The sequence below is a fragment of the Bufo bufo genome, chromosome 2 (assembly GCF_905171765.1).
Source record: "Bufo bufo chromosome 2, aBufBuf1.1, whole genome shotgun sequence".
NCBI classification, from domain to species: domain Eukaryota; kingdom Metazoa; phylum Chordata; class Amphibia; order Anura; family Bufonidae; genus Bufo; species Bufo bufo.
In genome coordinates, this window is record NC_053390.1 from 108,752,339 (window position 1) to 108,778,190 (window position 25,852).

Genomic DNA, 25,852 nt, shown 5'->3' on the forward strand with positions numbered 1-25,852 from the left:
GTTAAGCCAGCACCAGGAAATGGAGAGCAGCATCAGCAGAGCAGCGATAAGGAATTGGTGAGGGCAGTGGCATACATAGAGAAGTAAGGGCCCCATATCAAATATCAAACCAGGCCCCCCACACAGGACAGAAGGGTTTCTGCCTAAACCCTTTTCAATGACCCTGCTTCATTTGCTAAAAGTTGTTCCTTTAGGCTCAGTTCAGACCTGAGCATTTTACAGCGCGTTCCTACGCGCTGTAAAACGCTCAACAAGGAGAAACCAATGCTTCCCTATGGGAATGGTTCTCACCTGGGCGTTTTACAGCGCGTACGATCGCGCTGTAAAACGCCCGACGCTCAAACAAGTACATGAGCGTTTTTTGGGGCGTTTGTCGCGCGTTCCCGTACATAGACTTTCGGGAACGCGCGACAATGTGTGTTCACTTGTCTCTGTATGCGCGCTTGTAAACGCCCGTACAATCGCGCATACAGAGCGCTCCTTTCTGAACGCTCTGGTGTGAACCCAGCCTTAGAGAGCAGAGTCCTGACCAAATTTTCACCCCCAGTAGAAGAGGAGATAATCCCAACTAAGACTGGGCCCCCTCTTGCCCTGAGCCTCATAGCAGTTGCATGGTCTGCGGCTATGGTAGTTACGCCCCTGGATGAGGGTGAACAAAGCTTCTTTTTCATTTTGAAACCATGGTGAGCCATATATTAAAAAAATGAAAGGCGTTATCCAGCATTTATTAAGTGATAGCCTATCCCTAGGGTAGGTCATCAGTAGCTGATTGTCAGCTATTCAGGTCTAGCTCCGTCACCAGATGTCAGTGCCAGAAATCTGCAGCACCATCAGTTGTGTACTTGACTTCAGTGAGAGCAGCACCGTAGCATTTAGCTCCCTCCACTAAAATGTTGAAGGTGCTGTGTGGTTCCAGTGCCGACTTCTGTCCATGCAGCTATACCCGAACAGCTGAGGTGGGGGTGATTGGTGGGTGTGGGCCATGTCAGACCTCTGTCAATCAGCTAGTGATGTCCTATCCTGAGCATAGGCTACCACTTAATAAGCTGGACAACCCCTTTAAGATAGAAATTTATATTTACATGTCCTAAACATTGTAACTTTTGAAAAATATATAAATATTTATTTTTTAGTTGTTTACACTTTAAAAGACGACGCAAAATTCTACCTCTACAGTCAGTGGTTGACCAAGTTTGTACCATCGATCTACACCGTGGTGTTCACTGTGGCTCTGCCTCTAAATCTCATGGCGATTGTAATGTTTCTATTGAAGATAAAAATCAAGACACCGGCAGTGGTATATATGCTGAACTTGGCGATGGCGGACGTGCTTTTTGTTGCCATCTTGCCTTTCAACATTGTTTATAGATTCTCAGGGAACAACTGGCAAATTGGAGAAGGAATGTGCCGCTTTGCCACTGCGGCATTTTACTGTAACATGTACTGCTCCATCCTGCTCATGACAAGTATGAGTGCGGACAGATACATGGCCGTGGTGTTTCCAATACACTCTCGTACCTGGCGTACAAAAAAACGATCTTGGCTGGTGTGTGTCTTCATCTGGCTTGTATCCATTGCTAGCACTGTGCCTCTTCTTCTCACCAATCAAACTCTTTACTTTGCCAGATTGGACATTACAACTTGCCACGATGCGCTGGACTTAAAAGAGCAGCAGAGCTTTTACATGTACTACTTCACCGCCTTTTCTTCTATATTTTTCTTCTTTCCATTAATCATTACAATCTTCTGTTATGCTGAGGTTATACGGGCCTTGAGTGAAAACCCAAAAAACATTGAAAATTCTTCTTCTAAGAAGAAGAGAGCTATTCTCTTATCCATTCTAGTCCTTTCTGTGTTCATGATTTGCTTTGGCCCAACAAATATCATCTTTTTAATGCATTATCTGCACTTTCATTCTGGACATTCTGACTCTCTATATTTCGCCTACATTCTGTGTGTTTGTATCAGCAGCATAAGTACTTGTCTGGATCCTTTAATGTATTACTATGCGTCATCGAGGTGTCGGAAATATGTATATAGCCTATTATGCTGTAAGATGTCCGATAAACTGCAGACCGGTCAGCCCCATGCAATCAAATATTCATCTACAGAAAGTTCATCTCTTAAGTAAATGAAGTTTAATATTTGGCTATAAGTTTTTGCTATGTATATTTCATGAATATATGGATTTAAATGTGGTACTGGAATGATTACTGTGCTTTCAGTGCCCAAGTGCATGCCCACAAAATACTGCATGGGTTTTCTTTTTTTTTTGAGAATATAATATTTAACATGGAGGACAATGTAAAAGGTAGCTGTTATATCATGCAATGGGCGTGCAACTAACTGAAAAGGACATAAGGGAGGAGCATTGTAAGAAGAACCCTATCAGCTACTCCTAGCCAATCAATAATTTAGGGGGTGTTCTCAGTTATTCTGATTGGCTGAGAGCTTCTAGCAGACATTACTATCCTCAGAAGTCTCCTCCTTCTTGTCCTTTTCAGTTGGTTGCTTGCACAGTTTACAATTTTGTAGTCTGAACCTGCACTCAGGCATAAAGATATTAAAAGTATTCTATGGTTAGTAATATTACCTTAGAGCTAACCTGTAATGTGATTTATATTCTTACTTTTTTACTTTGTGAATAAAATGATATATGCATGATATTGTGAATGATTGAGTACAAAGTTTTCTAACCCAGATATATTGAACACATCCATCTATCCAGTTGCATACAGACCACGGAGGCAGACCACGCAGCTGCCATGGAGCCCAGGGTGAGCTTCACACAGAAATGTTTACTCAGCTTAGGCCCCGATTTATACACCACGATTATATACCTTTACTCCAGAATTCTGCTGTCAAAAAAGTCGCAAAATAGTGGAATTTATCATGAGGGGAATATTTGAAGTCAGTTTTGCTTGAGTCTGCATTGGTGTACTTTGTGCCACATTTATCAAATGTTACTTCTTGTTTGATAAATCCTAACACTTCTGTCTAGAAAAGCTTCTCCAGTTTTCCCACTCCACCCTCCTCCACCCTCGCAATGATAAATCTGGACTGACATTCATTAACATTTTGCGCAAGCAAATGCAAAAAAAGTCACAAAAGCACTATTTTGCTAATTTTTGACACCAGAATTCTGGAGTGAAGGTCCAAATCAGGGCCATAGAGCTTTTGCGACTTTTTTGCATTCACTTGCTCAAAATTTAAGCCATTGCACAACAATTTGCGACTTTTTACACTTACTTGCGACAAAATTTTGTGACTTTTTGCGTTTTTACACCACTGACTCCAGTTTTGTAATATAGGTGGGAAAGTGGGTGTGGTTAGACATGTTAATGAGCGTCAGTCCAGATTTATTATTGGTAAAGTAAAAAAAAAAAAGTAGATCGACGTGTAATCGCTCACCCTTTTACAGCAGTACCGCACCTCTTAGATCTCCACAGGAGGTAGAGGAACCCTGGCTTGGCTGTGTCAGTTCAGTCCACCCCTTAGGCCCCTTTCACACGAGCGAGTATTCCGCGCGGGTGCAATGCGTGATGCGAACGCATTACGCCCGCACGGAATCCCGATCCAATCATTTCAATGGGGCTGTGTACATGTGTGTTGGTTTTCACGCATAACTTGTGCGCTGCGTGAAAATCGCAGCATGTTCTATATTCTGCGATTTTCACTCAACGCTGGCCCCATAGAAGTGAATGGAGTTGCGTGAAAATCGCATCGCATCCGCAAATAAGTGCGGATGCGATGCGTTTTTTACGGATGGTTGCTAAGAGATGTTGTTTGTATACCTTCAGTTTTTTTATCACGCGCGTGCAAAATGCATTAAATCGCATTGCACCCGCGCGATAAAAACTGAACGCGATCGCAGGCAAAACGAAATTACTTTGCCTGCGAAATCGCGCATTTTTCACTGAACGCATTCACAACGCATCCGGACCTAATCCGGACACGCTCGTCTGCAAGGGGCCTAATGCTGTGAATCTTCTGAGACTTGAGGTTAAAAACTCTGAATTTTTATTTCAAGCTCATAAAAACATTATCATGCAATACAAAATAAAGCTACATGTTTTGGATGAAACACATCATCCTTCCTCATGGCTTATCCACTATCCAAGTGTGAATGCCTAGTGTATATACATGAAAGTCATGTGGTGTCTCCTCCCCGGTGGTGTTGACTTGCTCAGGTGAATAAAATCATGGAGGTCATCTCCCTAATTAGCACATGACAGACAGCAAGGCAAGTGGAAAACTTTATCGGGGTAATTTATCAAACTGGTGTAAAGTAGAACTGGCTTAGGCTACTTTCACACTAGCGTTCGGGGCTCCGCTTGTGAGTTCCGTTTGAAGGCTCTCACAAGCGGCCCCGAACTGATCCGTCCAGCCCTAATGCATTCTGAGTGGATGCGGATCCGCTCAGAATGCACCAGTTTGGCACCGTTTGTCCTCCGTTCCGCTCAGCAGGCGGACACCCGAACGCAGCTTGCAGCGTTCGGGTGTCCGCCTGGCCGTGCGGAGGCAAACGGATCCGTCCAGACTTACAATGTAAGGCTACTTTCACACCTGCGTTAGGTGCGGATCCGTCTGGTATCTGCACAGACGGATCCGCACCTATAATGAAAACGCTTAGATCCGTTCAGAACGGATCCGTTTGCATTACCATGAACAAAAAAAAATAATAAAAATTTTTTTTTTTTTTTTTTTTTTTGTTCATGATAATGCAAACGGATCCGTTTTGACTTTACATTGAAAGTCAATGGGGGCGGATCCGTTTGAAGATTGAGCCATACTGTGTCATCTTCAAACGGATCCGTCCCCATTGACTTACATTGTAAGTCTGGACGGATCCGCTCGCCTCCGCACGGCCAGGCGGACACCCGAACGCTGCAAGCTGCGTTCAGGTGTCCGCTCGCTGAGCAGAGCGGAGGCTGAACGCTGGCAGACGGGTGCATTCTCAGCGGATCCGCCTCCACTGAGAATGCATTAGGGCCGGACGGCTGCGTTCGGGGCCGCTTGTGAGCCCCTTCAAACGGAGCTCACGAGCGGACACCTGAACGCAGGTGTGAAAGTAGCCTAAGTCTGGACGGATCCGTTTGCCTCCGCACAGCCAGACGGACAGCCGAACGCTGCAAGCTGCGTTCAGGGGTCCGCCTGCTGAGCGGAGCGGAGGACAAACGGTGCCAGACTGATGCATTCTGAGCGGATCCGCATCCACTCAGAATGCATTAGGGCTGGACGGATCCGTTCGGGGCCGCTTGTGAGAGCCTTCAAACGGAACTCACAAGCGGAGCCCCGAACGCTAGTGTGAAAGTAGCCTAAGTCAATGGACTTTTTATTAGAAAACTTAACAGAGATCTTACAGAAATCATACAAAAACATTTCCAATAAAATAACTTAGCCCGACCAGTCACCCTCCCCCTCCCTTCCCCCTACACTCATAATATCCACTCATACTCATCCATACACTATTTACATATTTACAAAGTAAACATAAATATAAACATATTTACATACCCTTCACCCACCCACATATAGCACAAAAAGCCGATCTCCCAACAGAAGTTCAAAAGAGGAAACCTCGAGCTTCTTCAGTCCCAAAGTTCAATTCCCCAGTAGGACTTGGTTAATCGACTTGATAAACAGACATAAAAACAAATATATATATATTATTATTATTTTTATTTTATTTAAATTTTTTATGATTTTTTTTTCTCCTCCCCCTTTTACCCTCCACCCAACCTAACTAGCCCCCAAAACCACTAGAAAAAAAAACAAACAAAAAAAAACATTATCTATACACAATTTATAATACTATACTTTTTATTATTATTATTTTTTTTAATAAATATATACATATCATACATATGTCATACCATTATCTCATAATTCATTGCCAAAACATAGACAATGCCTAAAGCCAAAATCAACTTTACAGCTATGGTTCAGTGCCTGTAAACCAAACCATCATGTTTCATCTCAAAACAAAACAAAAGGCTAAGAAAGTGTCAAACTAGCCCACCACCGGGATTGAAGACTACTGAGTAAGGGTACCCCGAAACAAAAGCCCCTCCACAGTCGAGAGGCCTTGGGGGGACCCAACCTTTCGTTCTCAAGAGAGAGTACCTTATCCAGGTCACCCCTGATGCTCCTATACACCGTCTCCACTGGGAGGACTTTATGACCCGTCGATACTAAACACCTTGCGCACCAAGTGTGATACCTGACCACTGAGCTGACTAGGAATAAAGTGCAACGGTCCCGACCACCTAAGTCTTTAAATGCACCATAGGCCCACTCTGCATAGGACAGGGCAGCCAGCCTAGGCCAGCCGATGGAAGCTCCCACCCTTTTGTAGACCTCTATATTGAAAGGAGTGAAGTAAGAAATGGTCCATGCTTTCCAGCACAGCACCGCACTCCTCCCGGGGACAACCCCTTTCCTCAGAGATTCTACACTTCACATTATCCCTTACATATAGCTTACCATGGAAGCAACGCCAAGCCACATCCCAAACTTTCAAGGGGATCCTTGCCGAATTTAATAAGGTCAACCCACCCTCTAGATCCTGACTTGGGCAATCCCTCAAGGCCAACGGAGGTTGAAAGAAAGTAGACAGAACCTTAAAATCAAGGGTGAACCTCGACCTGGTCTCTATCTCCCCTCTCCCAAGCCCCCATCGCCTTATAATTCTCAGAACTGGGGCAACATAAGCCGGGAGATATCCCTGCCTTGACGAGCGTAGGTCTTTCACACGCCCTCATGTCTCCCATTCCTGGAAGAAGGGCCTAAACCATTCCCTACAGGAATTTACCCACCAAGGAGCCCTCTCCATCCAGAGGTTTGCAATGTTGGCTTTCAAAAAAGTATTCGTTAAGAATACTACTGGGTTGACCATATCCAACCCACCTAGTCTCCTTGGTCTGTAAGTGACATCTCTCTTGACTAGGGTCAGCCTGTTTCCCCATAACATCTGGAAAAAGAGGCTGTAGACCGTTCCCCAGAGAGAGCCTGGCAGGACACAAACAGCGCCCAAGTACAATAGTACCGGGATCAGATAAGCTTTACACAGGTGAACCCTTTCCCTGAGGGTCAAAGACCAACCCTTCCAGCGGTCCACCTTTTGACCGACATTTTTCAGTCTGCCTTCCCAATTTTTTTGATGATAGTCCACATCCTGGCCAAAATTGATGCCGAGAACCTTTACCATTTTCTGAGGCTCTGGGAGAGTGTCCTGGAGATCAAAATCAGGATCTCCTTCTCCCAGCCATAGAGTCTCACATTTATCAAGGTTGATCCGAGACCCAGAAACCTCTGAATAGCAGTCCACTTCCGACATCACCCACCCCACCTCCTCACTAGAAGAGGCAAAAATAGTGACATCATCCGCGTACGCTATCACCCTCAGAGACGGCCCCCTTGCCCCCGCCAGTTCCATCCCCACCCCCGCCAATGGTCCGCGATCTACCCTTCTAATGAAGGGATCGATCACAAACACATATAGCAAGGGGCTTAAGGGACATCCCTGACGGACGCCGGAAGCCACCTCAAAAGGCTGCCCCAACCAACCATTGACCAACGGGAAACTCTCAGCCCCCTTGTACAAAACTTTCAGCCAATTTACGAAACTCCCCGGCAGACCATACCACAAGAGGACGGACCACAGGTACTCGTGATTCACCCGGTCAAAGGCTTTAGCCTGATCTAAAGACAAAAGAAACCCCTTCCAAAGGCCCGCCCTGCCCCGCTCCACAGCCTCTCGGACACTGAGAACGGCGCTAAAGGCGCTCCGACCAGGAACTGTGCAGTGCTGAGCCCCCGAAAGAAGCTTCGGTGCAAACTTCACCAATCTATTGAAAAGTATTTTCGCCAGGATCTTTCTGTCCGTATTGAGAAGCGATATGGGTCTCCAATTCTCAATACGGGATGGGTCTTTACCCTTTGACAGAATAATCAGAGCTGACTTACCCATTGACTTTGGTAAAGTGCCCGAGGAAAGACACTCATTAAAGACCTCAGTCAACAGAGGAACTAACTGTTCCTTGAAAGTCCTGTACCACTCAGATGTTAAGCCATCTGGACCTGGCGATTTCTTGGGCCTAAGCCCTTCAATGGCCAGTCTCACTTCCTCTTCCCTGATTGGTTCAGACAAAACGGCAAGAGAGGGGTCCATTCCTGCCCCGGGAACCGCCTCAGCCAAGAAAGCCGAAAACTTGTCCCGATCTAGTTCTTTCCTACCCAAGAGGTGAGAGTAGAAAAACCTGACAACCTCCAGGATCCCTGATTTGGACCTGTTCAGGGATCCTGTACTATCAATCAGGCCTGTCACCAACTTACTTCTTACTGACATCCTGCAGTTGCCATAAGGGTCGGGTGAGCGGTACTTCCCGAAATCCCTCTCAGCAACCAAAGATGCGTACCTATCATACTGACACCTCTTAAGCAAGGACTTCACACGGGAGATATCCTCGCGGCTACCTCCCGTCGAGACGAGACTTTCAAGTTTCTTCCTCAGTTCCTGGTACAGATGATTTTTGTCCTGGCTCCTGAGGTACGAGAGCTCTCGGAAAAACCTTGCCGTCCTTGTTTTGAACATCTCCCACCACTCTGACTTACTGTTACAGAGGTCCACCAATGGTTCCTGGCCCTGAAAAAACTCCTCAAAGGATTGTCTTATTGCCGCATCTTCCAGGAGAGATGAATTCAGCTTCCATAAACCCTTACCCATACAGGGGGTCTCTGCGACATTCAAAGAAAAACTAATTAAACAGTGATCGGAGAAAACCACTTCCTCAGTTTTTAAGACCGAAAAAACAGCTTCCCCCTTCAAATAAAACCTATCTATCCTAGACCTATGGCTACCTTGATGAAAGGTGAAGTCCACGTGGTCTGGCTTATGCTTCAAATGAGCATCCACCAGACTAGCTTCCTCAACAATCTTACTCAGTGCGATGCCATCAGAATCCAGCCTGACTTTGGAGCCTCCCCTGTCACAGACTCTTGTCATATTGTTGAAGTCTCCACCAAAGATCACCTGACGGCTGGAAAAAAGGTATGGTTTAATCCTCATGAGAAGACATTTGCGGTCCCACACGGTTTGTGGACCATAGATGTTAATGAGCCTCAGCTCTTGTCCTCTCATGAGCACATCCAGGATCAGGCACCTTCCCATTTCTAGTTCGATTACTTTCCTGCATTCCACTCTCCCAGCGGTTTTAAAAAGTACCGCTACCCTGCTACGTGGCTCGGCCGCAAGAGACCAGAAGGATGGACCATGGCGCCACTCACTCCTCGCTTTCTCTATTAACTCTGTGGAAGTCAACCAGGTCTCTTGCAAAAATAAAACATCAGCATCAAGACGGCTGAAAAAATCAAAGGCCATATAACGAGCCACGTTTGACTTAATGCTAGCAACGTTAATGCTTGCTAGCACCAACGGGGTGAGTTCCGCCATCATAAGTGATTGAACTAGATAGCTTTCTTCTTACCCCTCCCACCACCCTCACCATCACCATCATCAGACCCCTCGCTTTCCTTTTGTCTTTTTAAGCAATGTGAAACATCCATTTCACACTTATCTTTGCCCGCAGGATCTGACTTAGCCCCCCCTCCAGAAGATGGAATATCCCCTGAAGGGTCGGACCCGGCAGCCTGCGAAGAAACCCTATTCCCCCCCAGCACTGCATCCCTCGCACCCTCCTCAGCCAAGTTAGCCATAGAGGTGTCACTCAGGACACAGTACCGGTTGGAGACCTCCACAAGAGGGGCCCCGGCCAAAACCTCCCTCGGTATCTGGTCTAGGGAGAGTGGGATGGATGGATCCCACTCAAGAGAGGCCTTCCTGCCCTCTCCCTTCTTATTCTTACCCCGCTTGTTCCTCCTCCTCTCCAACCATTCACCACGCTCCTCGTCCACATTCTCCCCACCTGAGGAGGCAGAAACAGCGGAGAGGTCAGCCTCTTCAGATTGAACTCCGGGGTCCCCATCATCACCGCTGTCACCCGAGTCACTATTGACCAGATCCTCAGCCAGGGGACCAGTTGAGGGATCAGCTGCCTCCTGCTCCCTCATGTTACGGCGTCGTTCCCGCCGCCTGGCCTTAGCTGCTGTAACTCGCTTATTCTTACTAACCGGATCCTTTTTGCTTCCTCCAGTGCCAGAAGCCCTAGCACTTGTCCCCTCGCCAGCCTGCCCAGTCCTGGCAGCAGATTCTTCCCCAACTACAGGCTCAGCCTCGCAGCTAGTACCTGCCTGGTTCTGAGTCTGTCCCTGAGCCTGGTTGGCAAAGGCAAGCGGACAGCGGCTAAATGGATGACCCAGGTCACCACACAGATTACACCTGATCCGCCGACAGGTTGCGGCAAGATGGTCATTGCCCCCGCACTTTACGCACTTCTGGGTCCTACACTGTGCACTAAAATGCGTGGGGTCGCCGCACCTGTGGCAGACCTTTGGCTGCCCCTGGTAGAAGACCATTATCCGATCCCTTCCTATAAAGGCCGAGGAGGGGATATGGGTAACAGAATTTCCCTGAGCCCTCAACATCATGTTAAAGGTCCAGGCCCCTGACCAAATACTGTGCTCGTCCAAGACCTTGGCTGGATAGCCCACCTCACCATAACGACCTAACCAAGTTGCTATGTCAACACAAGAGAGAGACTCATTACAAGTTAGCACGGTCACTCTCTTCACCATGGTCTGGCGGGTGATGGCCTGGACGGCAAAACCTCGCCACTCCGGGGTGTTCTTTGTCAGCTCATATCTGGACCAGAAGAGCTCAAGTTCCTCTGGCCGGACAAAGCTGACGTCAAAGAACTTGGTCCCGTAGGGATGGATGAGGGCAAAGATCTCTTTTGCCTCAAAGCCCATCCGCAGGAGAAGCTCCACAACAACCTTTCTGGAAGGTGCTGCTTCCTCACCTTCCCAAACCAGACGGGCCACATTCCACATTCTTTTTTAATCTCTTCATACACCCTTAGATAATATATCACTCTGGAAGCCAGAATAGCCGGGGTTTCAGTAGGGCCCTGTACCCCCCAGTTATGGATAGCCTTTAGTTCTTTATTGTTTTGCTGACACCCCTCAGGGCGAGACAGAGCAGTCACACCTGGGCGAGACAAACCAGACCCACCAGGGCAAGATACAGACATACCAGACTCACGTACCTTCACCCCAGCCCTGGCCATCTCTGCCTCGGATCCCACATTCTTAGAGGACTTTGCTGGCGCCTTCTCTGCTTGTTTACCTGCTACTTTGCCAACCACTGTTCTCTTCACCACTTGTTCAGCGGCAATCCCTCTTTTAGCTGCGCCCACCACCTGCTCAGCGGCAGACATCTTCATACAACAGGGCTTAACCACATGAGAGCCAGCCCGGTCCAAAGAGGAGTCAAGGCTGCTCCCCTTTCTCATGCTGCCCAGGACTTTCCCTGAAAGCCGGGTTTCAGAGCCACTCTTCTCCATACCGCCCCTCTCTGGAGCACTTGACTGCATAACTTGGGCATCATGCCGCTTACCTCCCGGCTGCGACACTGTCCCCAGTCTCTTCAAACATTCAGGCTCTGCGCCCGGTCTTTCTGTGGCTTCTCCTTCCCTCTCCACCTCCCGCAGCACAGCCCGGGTGTCCATGCTGGGAAAAAGCACCACCCCCTGGGGAAAGGGCAGCACTCTCCCCAGCAATCCTTATTCACCTCCTGGTTCTCCTGCAAGAGCACAGCACACAAACACACCCACACCAGGAAACAGGAACAGGAAGGAACAGCAACCAAGTCAATGGGGACGGATCCGTTTGAAGTTGACACAATATGGCTCCATTTTCAAACGGATCCGTCCCCCATTGACTTTCAATGTAAAGTCAAAACGGATCCGTTTGCATTATCATGAACAAAAAAAATAAAAAATAATATATATATATTTTTTTTGTTCATGGTAAGGCTGCTTTCACACCTGCGTTCAGGTGTCCCCTCGTGAGCTCCGTTTGAAGGGGCTCACAAGCGGCACCAAACGCAGCCGTCCAGCCCTAATGCATTCTCAGTGGAGGCGGATCCACTGAGAATATGTAGTGTACGGGGACTGTAATGCCCGTCACTACAGAAGGGTCACTTGTGTGCTGTCGTCCCCTTTATTTATGGGGAAGTTGGTATAAGTCATCTTTATAAAATATTATGTAATGTAATGCTATGTATGTCCCTGTTGCTGTAAAATGTGCATGTACAGGCCTGCTAGGGGTGTCATTCCAGCTCTTAGTCACTAGAGGGAGCTAGGGAGCCCTAGTTTATATAAGGCCCAGTCAGGGAAAGGAAAGTTAGTTGTAGTTGGAGTCTGAAGTCTGTGGTCTAGTCTAACCAGAGATTAGACTATGTCAGAGTCAAGTCCAGGCCTGAAGCCTGTGGACCAGGAGAGGGTAATGCAGTCCCTGTAACCGGGTTCCAGATCCAAGGAGAAGGTTCCCCTCCTGAATTTATATATGCAGAAGCAGGAACACCACAGCTAATCAGCCTGAGGACACTGAGAGAGTTCAGAAGTTTCTAGAGCCTGAGGAAACTGAGAGAGAGACAGAGGCAAGTCAAGAAAAGCAAGAGGTACTCAAGACAACAGAGGAGGTACTTGATAGAGATAAAACCAAGGATATACGCCAGAGCTAGGGCATTGGACCTTGGAGAAGAGTTTCTATGTTCCAGGATCAGTCAGGAATAGAGTGCAAGCTGCCTGTACTGCAAGTCCTGTGTTTAACACTCTAAAGTCACCTTGCTATATATATATATATTGCCTGCATCAACTGTATTGAAAATCAACTGTCTTCAAAGGAACTGCACTTCCGTCAATGTCCCTACAGTAGGTGAACCCGATTTTGTGTCAATCTCGCTGTATTTCTCGGCGAGATTGAGCACATACGAGCCCCATCGCGGGAGCCAGCGCCGAGCTGGCTTGCCGCTATGGAGAGCAAGCGCGTCATAGAAGCGACGGGAGATCCGACTTGGATTCCCGCCAATTCTACACGTGTGCGGCGTTTGTTATGAATCCTGAGGGGGAAGTCCCCGCCGGATTTAAATAAAAATCCGGCCTGGGTCCCGCCCTCAGGAGCATACCGGGCCCTTAGGTCTGTTATGGGTTGTAAGGAGAGCCCCCCCTACGCCGAAAAAAACGGCGTAGGGGGTCCCCCTACAATCCATACCAGACCCGTATCCAAAGCACGCTACCCGGCCAGCCAGGAAGGGAGTGGGGACGAGCGAGCGCCCACCCCCCTCCTGAGCCGTACCAGGCTGCATGCCCTCAACATGGGGGGTTGGGTGCTCTGGGGCAGGGGGCGCACTGCGGCCCCCCCACCTCAGAGCACCCTGTCCCCATGTTGATGAGGACAGGGCCCCTTCCCGACAACCCTGGCCGTTGGTTGTCGGGGTATGCGGGCAGGAGGCTTATCGGAATCTGGGAGCCCCCTTTAATAAGGGGGCCCCCAGATACCGGCCCCCCACCCTAAGTGAATGAGTATGGGGTACATCGTACCCCTACCCATTCACCTGCAAGAAAAGTGGTAAAAACACAAATAAACCACACAGTGTATTAAAATATTTTATTTTTCTGCTCCGGAGGCCGCCCCCTGTCTTCTTTATTAGCTCTTTTACCAGGGGGGGGCTCTTCTTCTTCCGATATCCCGACGGGTCTTCTCCGCTATCCGGGGGGGTCTTCTCGACTCTCCGGGGTTCTCCTTCTGTCTTCTCCTTCTGTCTTGTTGTCTCCTTCTGTCTTCTGTCTCCGGGGGGGGCTCTTCTTCTTCCGATATCCCGACCGGTCTTCTCCGCTATCCGGGGGGGGTCTTCTCAACTCTCCGGGGTTCTCCTTCTGTCTTCTCCTTCTGTCTTCTCCTTCTGTCTTGTTGTCTCGGCGCACCCCGATTCTTCGTCTTCTCTTCTTGTTTTCGCCTCTCTCTGTTGTTGACTCGGCGCACCCCGGTTCTTCGTCTCGCGAGACGAAGAATCGGGGTGCGCCGAGTCTCGCGAGACGAAGAATCGGGGTGCGCCGAGTCTCGCGAGACGAAGAACCGGGGTGCGCCGAGTCAACAACAGAGAGAGGCGAAAACAAGAAGAGAAGACGAAGAATCGGGGTGCGCCGAGACAACAAGACAGAAGGAGAAGACAGAAGGAGAAGACAGAAGGAGAACCCCGGAGAGTTGAGAAGACCCCCCCGGATAGCGGAGAAGACCCGTCGGGATATCGGAAGAAGAAGAGCCCCCCCCGGAGACAGAAGACAGAAGGAGACAACAAGACAGAAGGAGAAGACAGAAGGAGAACCCCGGAGAGTCGAGAAGACCCCCCCGGATAGCGGAGAAGACCCGTCGGGATATCGGAAGAAGAAGAGCCCCCCCCTGGTAAAAGAGCTAATAAAGAAGACAGGGGGCGGCCTCCGGAGCAGAAAAATAAAATATTTTAATACACTGTGTGGTTTATTTGTGTTTTTACCACTTTTCTTGCAGGTGAATGGGTAGGGGTACGATGTACCCCATACTCATTCACTTAGGGTGGGGGGCCGGTATCTGGGGGCCCCCTTATTAAAGGGGGCTCCCAGATTCCGATAAGCCTCCTGCCCGCATACCCCGACAACCAACGGCCAGGGTTGTCGGGAAGGGGCCCTGTCCTCATCAACATGGGGACAGGGTGCTCTGAGGTGGGGGGGCCGCAGTGCGCCCCCTGCCCCAGAGCACCCAACCCCCCATGTTGAGGGCATGCAGCCTGGTACGGCTCAGGAGGGGGGTGGGCGCTCGCTCGTCCCCACTCCCTTCCTGGCTGGCCGGGTAGCGTGCTTTGGATACGGGTCTGGTATGGATTGTAGGGGGACCCCCTACGCCGTTTTTTTCGGCGTAGGGGGGGCTCTCCTTACAACCCATAACAGACCTAAGGGCCCGGTATGCTCCTGAGGGCGGGACCCAGGCCGGATTTTTATTTAACTCCGGCGGGGACTTCCCCCTCAGGATTCATAACAAACGCCGCACACGTGTAGAATTGGCGGGAATCCAAGTCGGATCTCCCGTCGCTTCTATGACGCGCTTGCTGGGATGTGCTGTCGCTATCCCAGTGAGTGCGAGATCTCGGCACCACGTCGCCGAGTATCAGCGCGACGCTGTCGTGCTGAAAACACAATGTCAGAAACACCTACTGTATATGATGACTACTAAAGTTTGAATTCTGTTTTAACATCACGTGGTTCCTCAGTTATTCCTGCTATCAGCAAACGGCGTGCCACCGTTTAATTGGCACTGGCGTCACGAACATTTCTCATCATCACCTGCCCTTGCAGAGAGTCAGCCGTCTCAGGTTAGTGTCTATTGCACTACAACACCCAGGAACATTTCTAAACCTAACTTGAGTACGCTGCACCTCTCTTTTGGCGTCACGAACAGGATACGCACGCTTTATAGTGCAAGAAGCGTGAACTTTGTGCCTTATACAGTTGCCCTGTGACCAAAGTGACAAATTGGCTGTTTTATTAAAGTGGACTTTGTGGACTGAAAAACATACCCAAAGTGTGCCTAAAACCGCTAAAAAGCGCTGTGCAGTGTTGCGCTATCAAGAGGAAGGAAATCGCCACACCGGAGTGTGGTTTTATGGACTTTTCATCATCCTGCTTGCTGTCAGTGAATAGACAGCGTTTCTACTAAAGATGGCCGCTGAGCTTGCTGAATTTACTGCTGCGTCATCTTCATCCCGAAAATGCGGGAAAAGTTGGCGCCTTTTTGATGAAAAAGCGGGAAAAGGTTCAAGGTCAGGCGCCACTGCTTATCTGGACATTTGCATGTCTGCCAGCATGGACTCCGCCATCCCCATACTGGAATACCTGGGGGGCGGCCTCCCAGTGCAATGGGAGGATCTGGCTGATCTTATTGGCGCCACCCTGTCGCTCTCCAGAGAAGGATCGAGCATGTTGGAGAGTGAGCACTGCTTTGCTGCCACGTCCGCGCCTGAAATACCGAAAATGGATCATGTTGGTGTAGAGCCTGAAGAGGCTCCACCGGCCTACTCTCCGGGACCGGAGAAACCCGCCTGCCCGCCACGGGAGAAAGAACCAGAGCCCTGCTATGGCTCTTGGAGAGACTTCTTTCAGCCCTCTTTCAAGTGGTCTTCATTAATGGCAGAGATCCGGGAGGCCGCTATAAAGCGGAATACAAAGACTAAAATATATTATGAGGAACTGACCAAGACTATCCATGAACGACACACCAACACCCAACCCCGCCTGGAAAGGAGAAAGGGGTTGGTGGTGTCCTTTGACAAAGCCCGTGGCTACGGGTTCATACAAGATTACCTAACTGGCAGAGACTTATACGTCAACAGGAGATCTGTCAAGCGAGACTACCTCCCTTCGTATCAACATAGTCTCCGCGAGGGAGAGGAAGTGGAATTCACCCCTGCCGATAGCCTGAGAGGCCCATATGCGACTGCTGTGACCCGTCCCAAGCGAGAACCTGAGGACTGGGAGGCAGAAGAAGACTACTCTGGCTGCGAGCGGGAACCTGAACGCTCTCCAGAACAGGCCCACCACGCCTTCCAGGAGCGGAGCTCCTTCATTGGGCCTAACGTCTTCTGGCAGCCAACCGTGTTGGAAAAATGGGTGAGCCCCTATCCTTCCCCCGAGCTGCCTCGTCGGGAGAAGACCATCCAAGACCTGGAAAATTTAAAAGGACTCCGCGTTACCCTGGAAAATATCCGTAAAGGTCGGAGACCAGATGCGCCACCGGAGCCTGCAGCGGCCGCGTCCAACGCATCGTGTACTGTACCTGCGCCGGCGGCGCCAGCAGAGGACAGCGATTCTGACACGGAAAGCATCGGTGACCAGATTGTCCGGTTGGAGGAGAAGTTGCGGGAGCTGCGCAAGATTGCCACCGCCAGGATCCAGACGCCTAAAGGAGACGAGGTAAGGGTGCCTGTCACCAGCCGTAAACCACCGTCTGCTAACACTGCTCCGTCCAGGCCCCAAAGAAGACCCACTATTCCTGTGAATTGCTGCACAGAGCCCACCGGACCGCTTGCGGCGGTGGTCCCCAATGCAGCACAACCCACAATCATTATGCCGGGACCGGTACGGTCCACAAGAGTGTTTACCCCTGGGCCTATGGGGCCAATACCTATTAGGGGTCCCTTCACTTTGCAGCTGCCCCCTAACACTGTGATGTGGGCACATCCCCCTGTAGAGGACTACTACAGGCCGTATTTGCCAGCAGAGCCAGGTGATTATGACATGCCACTGTGAATCAGCCTGCTAGGCCTTTGATTTATTTTGCCAAAGTATGATGTTGCGAACTTAACCCTTCCAGGACAGTCCTATGTTTTCTGGTCGTTTGTTGCTGCTGCCAGTTTATCCACGGCTCAGTGGTAGGTGTTAACCACTGAAGTATTAAAGTCAACAAAGCCAAGTTTGTTTCCAGGACCTTCTGCCTGCTTTTGCTATCCCACGCCAAGTTGTGCCTGTTCCTTTGTTGCACCTTTTACCCTTAACCCCCTTTTCAGGTTGATCAGGGGTATTACAGCACTTGTTTTATATTGTGCAACTTGATACTAAGGAACCGTGCCCGGAGATAGACTCAAAAGAACCTGAGCCTCTGAGATTCTTACTCTTTTTAAAGGAAATGTGCCCAGAGAAAGACTCCACCGCATGAGAGCCTCTGTGATTTATAGGAAAGTAACCTGGGTACGGACTCATATTTGTTCTTTGAGCCTCCAAGAACTTTTATACTGTTTACCGTTTCTTGCTGTTCTATTAAGGACAATTAGCACATATGGACTATCCTGGTATTAATGTCACGCTGTGCCAGGTCAGCGCCCCAGTTCCATTCACTATCCTGAGAGAAGAGAACGACGCCCCTTGTCACCACCCTTCACCTTTGCCAATTGGACCTGATATAAATGTAAATGCAGATGAATTACATATATGTATGCCTGCATGTGTCTTTTTCTGTTTCAGGTAGAAATTCCAGTTGGGCGGGCCCTGATGGAGTACGAGGTCGTACTCAGCTTAAAGCAGTGGGGTATGTAGTGTACGGGGACTGTAATGCCCGTCACTACAGAAGGGTCACTTGTGTGCTGTCGTCCCCCTTATTTATGGGGAAGTTGGTATAAGTCATCTTTATAAAATATAATGTAATGTAATGCTATGTATGTCCCTGTTGCTGTAAAATGTGCATGTACAGGCCTGCTAGGGGTGTCATTCCAGCTCTTAGTCACTAGAGGGAGCTAGGGAGCCCTAGTTTATATAAGGCCCAGTCAGGGAAAGGAAAGTTAGTTGTAGTTGGAGTCTGAAGTCTGTGGTCTAGTCTAACCAGAGATTAGACTATGTCAGAGTCAAGTCCAGGCCTGAAGCCTGTGGACCAGGAGAGGGTAATGCAGTCCCTGTAACCGGGTTCCAGATCCAAGGAGAAGGTTCCCCTCCTGAATTTATATATGCAGAAGCAGGAACACCACAGCTAATCAGCCTGAGGACACTGAGAGAGTTCAGAAGTTTCTAGAGCCTGAGGAAACTGAGAGAGAGACAGAGGCAAGTCAAGAAAAGCAAGAGGTACTCAAGACAACAGAGGAGGTACTTGATAGAGATAAAATATATAATAAATCAAATATACACAGCATAAATACAGTACTGATAGAATGAATCCTCGGTCTAAAATTAACGTCCTCCTAGGAATAAAGAATATAAAATATACACGGTATCAATGTATAAAACATAAAAGGAGATAAATGAAAAAAAGGTAAATGGAAAAAATAGAAAAAATATCCAATTGGATGGTGATGATAAAAGTCAGATGAACCTACTGACGGTAGGTGCAGGTGTCAAGTCCAGATATTGTCTCAAGAAAAGTAGTATGAGTGAGAGGTGGGGGCACCCCTATTGGGGGAGATGGTAATGTTGAGTTCAATCTGAATTTGCCCACTTTGTTTCAAAGTAAATCAATATTATGGTATTCACCTCCGGTTATAGTCATTAGTTTTCACAGATATCCAACTAAAGTTTTGTAATAAAGTACTGCTATTCTAGCAGGTACATTACCCTCCTGTAGATCAGAGGTAAGCTGGTGAGCGGCTCCTGGCGGGCGGGTGGCGTCCACGTGTGTTGTTCCCGCTCGAATCTCCTGTTCCCGCTTACGGAGCAGTGTGCTCTGCTGCTGTAGATGTTCGTCACTTCCGGTGACGTCACTTGTGCTCGCTAGCTCTCCCGCTCGATTCTCATCGGCGTTGCACGTGGTATCCGATGGCGGGAATGGACGGCTGCGGCTTTTCAAAAGTAGAGGATGCTCCGGAGCTCTCGGAGTTTTGTTGGAATCCTTATGGTTATGGCTAGCTTGGTTTGAGTATGGCTACCTCAAATTACCCCATACGCGTTTCGGAGCCTGCTGCTCCTTCATCAGTGGGAATGGGTAGCCTATTTTCTTTGTTCTATATATATGGTCCTGATTGGATCCAATTGAGGTTTTCGGGGGCGTGGTTATGAACTTTAATTCTTGGTGTTTAGTAACATCTGTCCTGGCTTTGTGGGAGAGATGGATGGGATTCAGATATGGCACTGTGATATAAGGACAGACTATGGCCATATTGTGCCACAATATCTGGAGCATAATGGTTGTATTTTTAAAAAAATAATAAATACAATAGAATAAAATTGGAATGAAATTGGAATTAAATTAAATTAAAGTTCAAGTTCATAAAGTCTGTAAGTCTCTGTGTGTTTCTGTACACTTGGTATAGATGTAGATATCCAAAAATCCTCAGTCTATAAAGGAGTGCCTATATTATTATAGAGTAAGAGTACAAATATAAATACAAGTATGGATATAGAGACTCGAAATTTTGGGATAATGGCATCAATGTCGGATATATTGTAGGCTTAGATATATTGTACTAGAGATGAGTACCAGATGTCGTAGTCCCCTATTTACGTGGATACCCCCACAAAGGGCATTTAGGGATCTGGCTGCTCTTTAGTCGGATATATGTTGATTTTATTAAGAAGACAGTTGTCTGTATACGGCATATATGTATATTTAAAATTCTAGATGAATTGTTCTCACTTGGGATTTTGGACAGTTGATAGAGGACAATGGTGGAGATTGATAGTGGATTTTGGGGGAGGGGCCCACCCGGGAGGAGGGGTCGGAATGCTGGTAGACAGCCTGACTACGATCCCTGATCCCAAGGTGGGGTGCCCCCCCTTGGGATCAGGGATCGTAGTCAGGCTGTCTACCAGCATTCCGACCCCTCCTCACGGGTGGGCCCCTCCCCCAAAATCCACTATCAATCTCCACCATTGTCCTCTATCAACTGTCCAAAATCCCAAGTGAGAACAATTCATCTAGAATTTTAAATATACATATATGCCGTATACAGACAACTGTCTTCTTAATAAAATCAACATATATCCGACTAAAGAGCAGCCAGATCCCTAAATGCCCTTTGTGGGGGTATCCACGTAAATAGGGGACTACGACATCTGGTACTCATCTCTAGTACAATATATCTAAGCCTACAATATATCCGACATTGATGCCATTATCCCAAAATTTCGAGTCTCTATATCCATACTTGTATTTATATTTGTACTCTTACTCTATAATAATATAGGCACTCCTTTATAGACTGAGGATTTTTGGATATCTACATCTATACCAAGTGTACAGAAACACACAGAGACTTACAGACTTTATGAACTTGAACTTTAATTTAATTTTATTCCAATTTCATTCCAATTTTATTCTATTGTATTTATTATTTTTTTTAAAATACAACCATTATGCTCCAGATATTGTGGCACAATATGGCCATAGTCTGTCCTTATATCACAGTGCCATATCTGAATCCCATCCATCTCTCCCACAAAGCCAGGACAGATGTTACTAAACACCAAGAATTAAAGTTCATAACCACGCCCCCGAAAACCTCAATTGGATCCAATCAGGACCATATATATAGAACAAAGAAAATAGGCTACCCATTCCCACTGATGAAGGAGCAGCAGGCTCCGAAACGCGTATGGGGTAATTTGAGGTAGCCATACTCAAACCAAGCTAGCCATAACCATAAGGATTCCAACAAAACTCCAAGAGCTCCGGAGCATCCTCTACTTTTGAAAAGCCGCAGCCGTCCATTCCCGCCATCGGATACCACGTGCAACGCCGATGAGAATCGAGCGGGAGAGCTAGCGAGCACAAGTGACGTCACCGGAAGTGACGAACATCTACAGCAGCAGAGCACACTGCTCCGTAAGCGGGAACAGGAGATTCGAGCGGGAACAACACGCGTGGACGCCACCCGCCCGCCAGGAGCCGCTCACCAGCTTACCTCTGATCTACAGGAGGGTAATGTACCTGCTAGAATAGCAGTACTTTATTACAAAACTTTAGTTGGATATCTGTGAAAACTAATGACTATAACCGGAGGTGAATACCATAATATTGATTTACTTTGAAACAAAGTGGGCAAATTCAGATTGAACTCAACATTACCATCTCCCCCAATAGGGGTGCCCCCACCTCTCACTCATACTACTTTTCTTGAGACAATATCTGGACTTGACACCTGCACCTACCGTCAGTAGGTTCATCTGACTTTTATCATCACCATCCAATTGGATATTTTTTCTATTTTTTCCATTTACCTTTTTTTCATTTATCTCCTTTTATGTTTTATACATTGATACCGTGTATATTTTATATTCTTTATTCCTAGGAGGACGTTAATTTTAGACCGAGGATTCATTCTATCAGTACTGTATTTATGCTGTGTATATTTGATTTATTATATATTTTATATATCCAGGAGGTCATCATTTTAAATCTAGGATATTTATTAGTATTATCTATCTATTTACTAATTTTATCAAAGCAACTTTCTATATTTGTATCCACCACCAACAATCATTTATTAAATATTTTTCCATGCACTACCTATGATCAGAGTGCCATCCCTATACTTCCTCTAATTATTCCCCATTTACAAGCGTTGGGTACGCTTTGTTTGGATAGAGCACCTCATTCCATATTTTGGGCTCTAGTGAGCCGCCCACTATTTATTCTTCTCTTGATAGAGATAAAACCAAGGATATACGCCAGAGCTAGGGCATTGGACCTTGGAGAAGAGTTTCTATGTTCCAGGATCAGTCAGGAATAGAGTGCAAGCTGCCTGTACTGCAAGTCCTGTGTTTAACACTCTAAAGTCACCTTGCTATATATATATTGCCTGCATCAACTGTATTGAAAATCAACTGTCTTCAAAGGAACTGCGCTTCCGTCAATGTCCCTATATGATGACTACTAAAGTTTGAATTCTGTTTTAACATCCCGTGGTTCCTCAGTTATTCCTGCTATCAGCAAACGGCGTGCCACCGTTTAATTGGCACTAGCGTCACGAACATTTCTCATCATCACCTGCCCTTGCAGAGAGTCAGCCGTCTCAGGTTAGTGTCTATTGCACTACAACACCCAGGAACATTTCTAAACCTAACTTGAGTACGCTGCAAATGCATCAGTCTGCCAGCGTTCAGCCTCCGCTCCGCTCAGTGAGCGGACACCTGAACGCTGCTTGCAGCGTTCGGGTGTCCGCCTGGCCGTGCGGAGGCGAGCGGATCCGTCCAGACTTATAATGGAAGTCAATGGGGACGGATCCGCTTGAAGATGACACCATATGGCTCAATCTTCAAGCGGATCCGTTCCCCATTGACTTTCAATGTAAAGTCTGAACGGATCCGTTCAGGCTACTTTCACACTTAGAAATTTTTCTAAGTTATAATGCAGACGGATCCGTTCTGAACGGATGCAAACGTCTGCATTATAGGAGCGGATCCGTCTGATGAAACATCAGACGGACCCGCTCCGAACGCTAGTGTGAAAGTAGCCTAATGCAAACGGATCCGTTCTGAACGGATCTAAGCGCTTGCATTATAGGTGCGGATCCGTCTGTGCAGATACCAGACGGATCTGCACCTAACGCAGGTGTGAAAGTAGCCTTAGGCTACTTTCACACTAGCGTTTTACGGATCCGTTTGAAATGGATCCGTCGCACAAATGAAATAACGGAGGCGAACGAAAACTATTTGTGGATCCATCTGTAAAGCAGATCCGTTCATCACGTTTGTTTCCGTTTTTGGCTTCCGTTTAGCAGATCCTTTTTTAAGGAGGAGGCGTGTCTCAAAGTGTACACCCACTTTTACCGTGTATTTAAGCAGGGAAACCTCCATTTAGGCTCTTTGTGTTTTGGGAACATGTTGCCTGCACACTTATGTCTGCGATTGATGTTACTAATCCTGAAAGCAAGATGGAGAAGACGTGCCCAGGAAAGAAGAAGATGCCGGTATTGGGTCCAACCGATAACTTGGGTGCACCCGATGACCAGAGGCGTTTTTTCTGTTCTGTATTTGGAACTTCGTGCGCATCCAGAAAACTATATGCACATGACTGTTGAGAGTTATGACCAGCTACTGCAGCACATTTCTACACGCATCGAAAGACAGGATACCCGCTTCAGAAGGGCAACTTTCTCCTGCAGAGTGGCTAATGGTGACAATAAGGTAAGGATTGTCTTAATGTTTTTTGGGTACAGCTATATACACTCACCTAAAGAATTATTAGGAACACGATACTAATACGGTGTTGGACCCCCTTTTGCCTTCAGAACTGCCTTAATTCTACGTGGCATTGATTCAACAAGGTGCTGATAGCATTCTTTAGAAATGTTGGCCCATATTGATAGGATAGCATCTTGCAGTTGATGGAGATTTAAAAGGAATGCACATGCAGGGCACGAAGCTCCCGTTCCACCACATCCCAAAGATGCTCTATTGGGTTGAGATCTGGTGACTGTGGGGGCTATTTTAGTACAGTGAACTCAATGTCATGTTCAAGAAACCAATTTGAAATGATTCGAGCTTTGTGACATGGTGCATTATCCTGCTGGAAGTAGCCATCAGAGGATGGATACATGTTCTCATTCTGTTTATGCCAAATTCGGACTCTACCATTTGAATGTCTCAACAGAAATCGAGACTCATCAGACCAGGCAACATTTTTCCAGTCTTCAACAGTCCAATTTTGGTGAGCTTGTGCAAATTGTAGCCTCTTTTTCCTATTTGTAGTGGAGATGAGTGGTACCCGGTGGGGTCTTCTGCTGTTGTAGCCCATCCGCCTCAAGGTTGTGCGTGTTGTGGCTTCACAAATGCTTTGCTGCATACCTCGGTTGTAACGAGTGGTTATTTCAGTCAACGTTGCTCTTCTATCAGCTTGAATCAGTCGGCCCATTCTCCTCTGACCTCTAGCATCCACAAGGCATTTTTGCCACAGGACTGCCGCATACTGGATGTTTTTCCCTTTTCACACCATTCTTTGTAAACCCTAGAAATGGTTGTGTGTGAAAATCCCAGTAACTGAGCAGATTGTGAAATACTTAGACCGGCCCGTCTGGCACCAACAACCATGCCACGCTCAAAATTGCTTAAATCACCTTTCTTTCCCATTCTGACATTCAGTTTGGAGTTCAGGAGATTGTCTTGACCAGGACCACACCCCTAAATGCATTGAAGCAACTGCCATGTGATTGGTTGACTAGATAATTGCATTAATGAGAAATAGAACAGGTGTTCCTAATAATTCTTTAGGTGAGTGTATATGATTTTTTTTATATTTATTTATATTGTTTCATTTTTTCACAGGTTTCTTGCTACGAGAGAAAGTCTGTCATCGCTGCATTACCAGTATCGGATGGGAATTTAGACGATCTCCAGTATAGTCCACGATACTTGTTGTGCCTTGTAGGAGGTGTTGCATGAAGATTACATCCCACATCCAACTACAGAACAGTGGCTTCAGATTGCAGACAAGTTCCTGGAAACCTGCCAATTCCCTAATTGTGTCGGAGCTGTGAATGGGAAACACATAAGGATTGTAAAACCTTCCGGAAGCGGCTCTGAATTCTATATCTACAAGAAATACTTTTCAATTATCTTGATGGCCATTGTGGATGCCAATTATCGGTTTGTCGCTGTTGACATTGGAGCTTATGGGCCGACAAATGACTCGATGGCTTTCAAAAACTCAGCAATAGGACGCCTCCTGTATTCAAAGGACTTTGGATTGCCACCTCCGAGACCTTTGCCAGGTACTGATGGACCTCCAATGCCATTTGTGGTAGTAGGCGACGAGGCATTCCAAATGTGCGAGAACCTCATCAAGCTGTACTCTAGCTGTGACTTGAACACTGCTAAGCGCGTGTTTAACTATAGACTGACACAAGCTAAACGACTGGTGGAATGCGCCTTTGGCTTTTTAGTTGCAAAGTTGCGTATTCTCACCAAAGCCATTAATCTTAAGGTTGAAACCGTAGACGATATAGTCAAAGCTTGTGTAGTTCTACATAACTATCTGTTATCAGAGGAACCACTGCGCCTGGACCCGCAAGAGGTTGATTGCACACCCACCATGCTGCAGCATCTGGGATATCGTTCATCCCTTGCCGTGGCCTGAATGAGAAACAGTTTCGCTGATTGCTTTGTTTCTAAAGCGGGCAGAGTGAGTTGGTAGGATACTGTTGTTTAATGTTGTTTATTTCTGATCTTCTCTTAAAGTTTTTTTTTGTATACACCTAGTGGGGTCTTCTTCTTTTGTACTCCGCACTAGTGAAATATTTTATTTTTTTCACACAAGCTAATGCCACCCAATGCCATAGTTCACGTTGCAGCATCACTCTTGTGAACATGCACACGGTCCTGATCCTCATGGGTGGCATTAGCTTTTGTGAAATAAACATGAAGGGTAGTAGCCACACATATGGTTATTAAAGGGGTTGTCTCATCTTAGACAATTGGCGCATATTGCTAGTATATGCCCCACT

The 25,852-nt window shown here is 47.2% G+C and overlaps 1 protein-coding gene across 1 annotated transcript; it reads left to right on the forward strand.

The window, feature by feature from the left end:
• Positions 1-1,231: 1,231 nt before the first annotated feature.
• Positions 1,232-6,713, forward strand: LOC120990723 (proteinase-activated receptor 1-like). The gene is made up of 2 exons (XM_040419632.1): positions 1,232-2,127; positions 6,620-6,713. The coding sequence occupies exons 1-2, from the start codon at positions 1,247-1,249 to the stop codon at positions 6,711-6,713; spliced, it is 975 nt and encodes a 324-aa protein (XP_040275566.1). The 5' UTR covers positions 1,232-1,246.
• Positions 6,714-25,852: the final 19,139 nt, after the last annotated feature.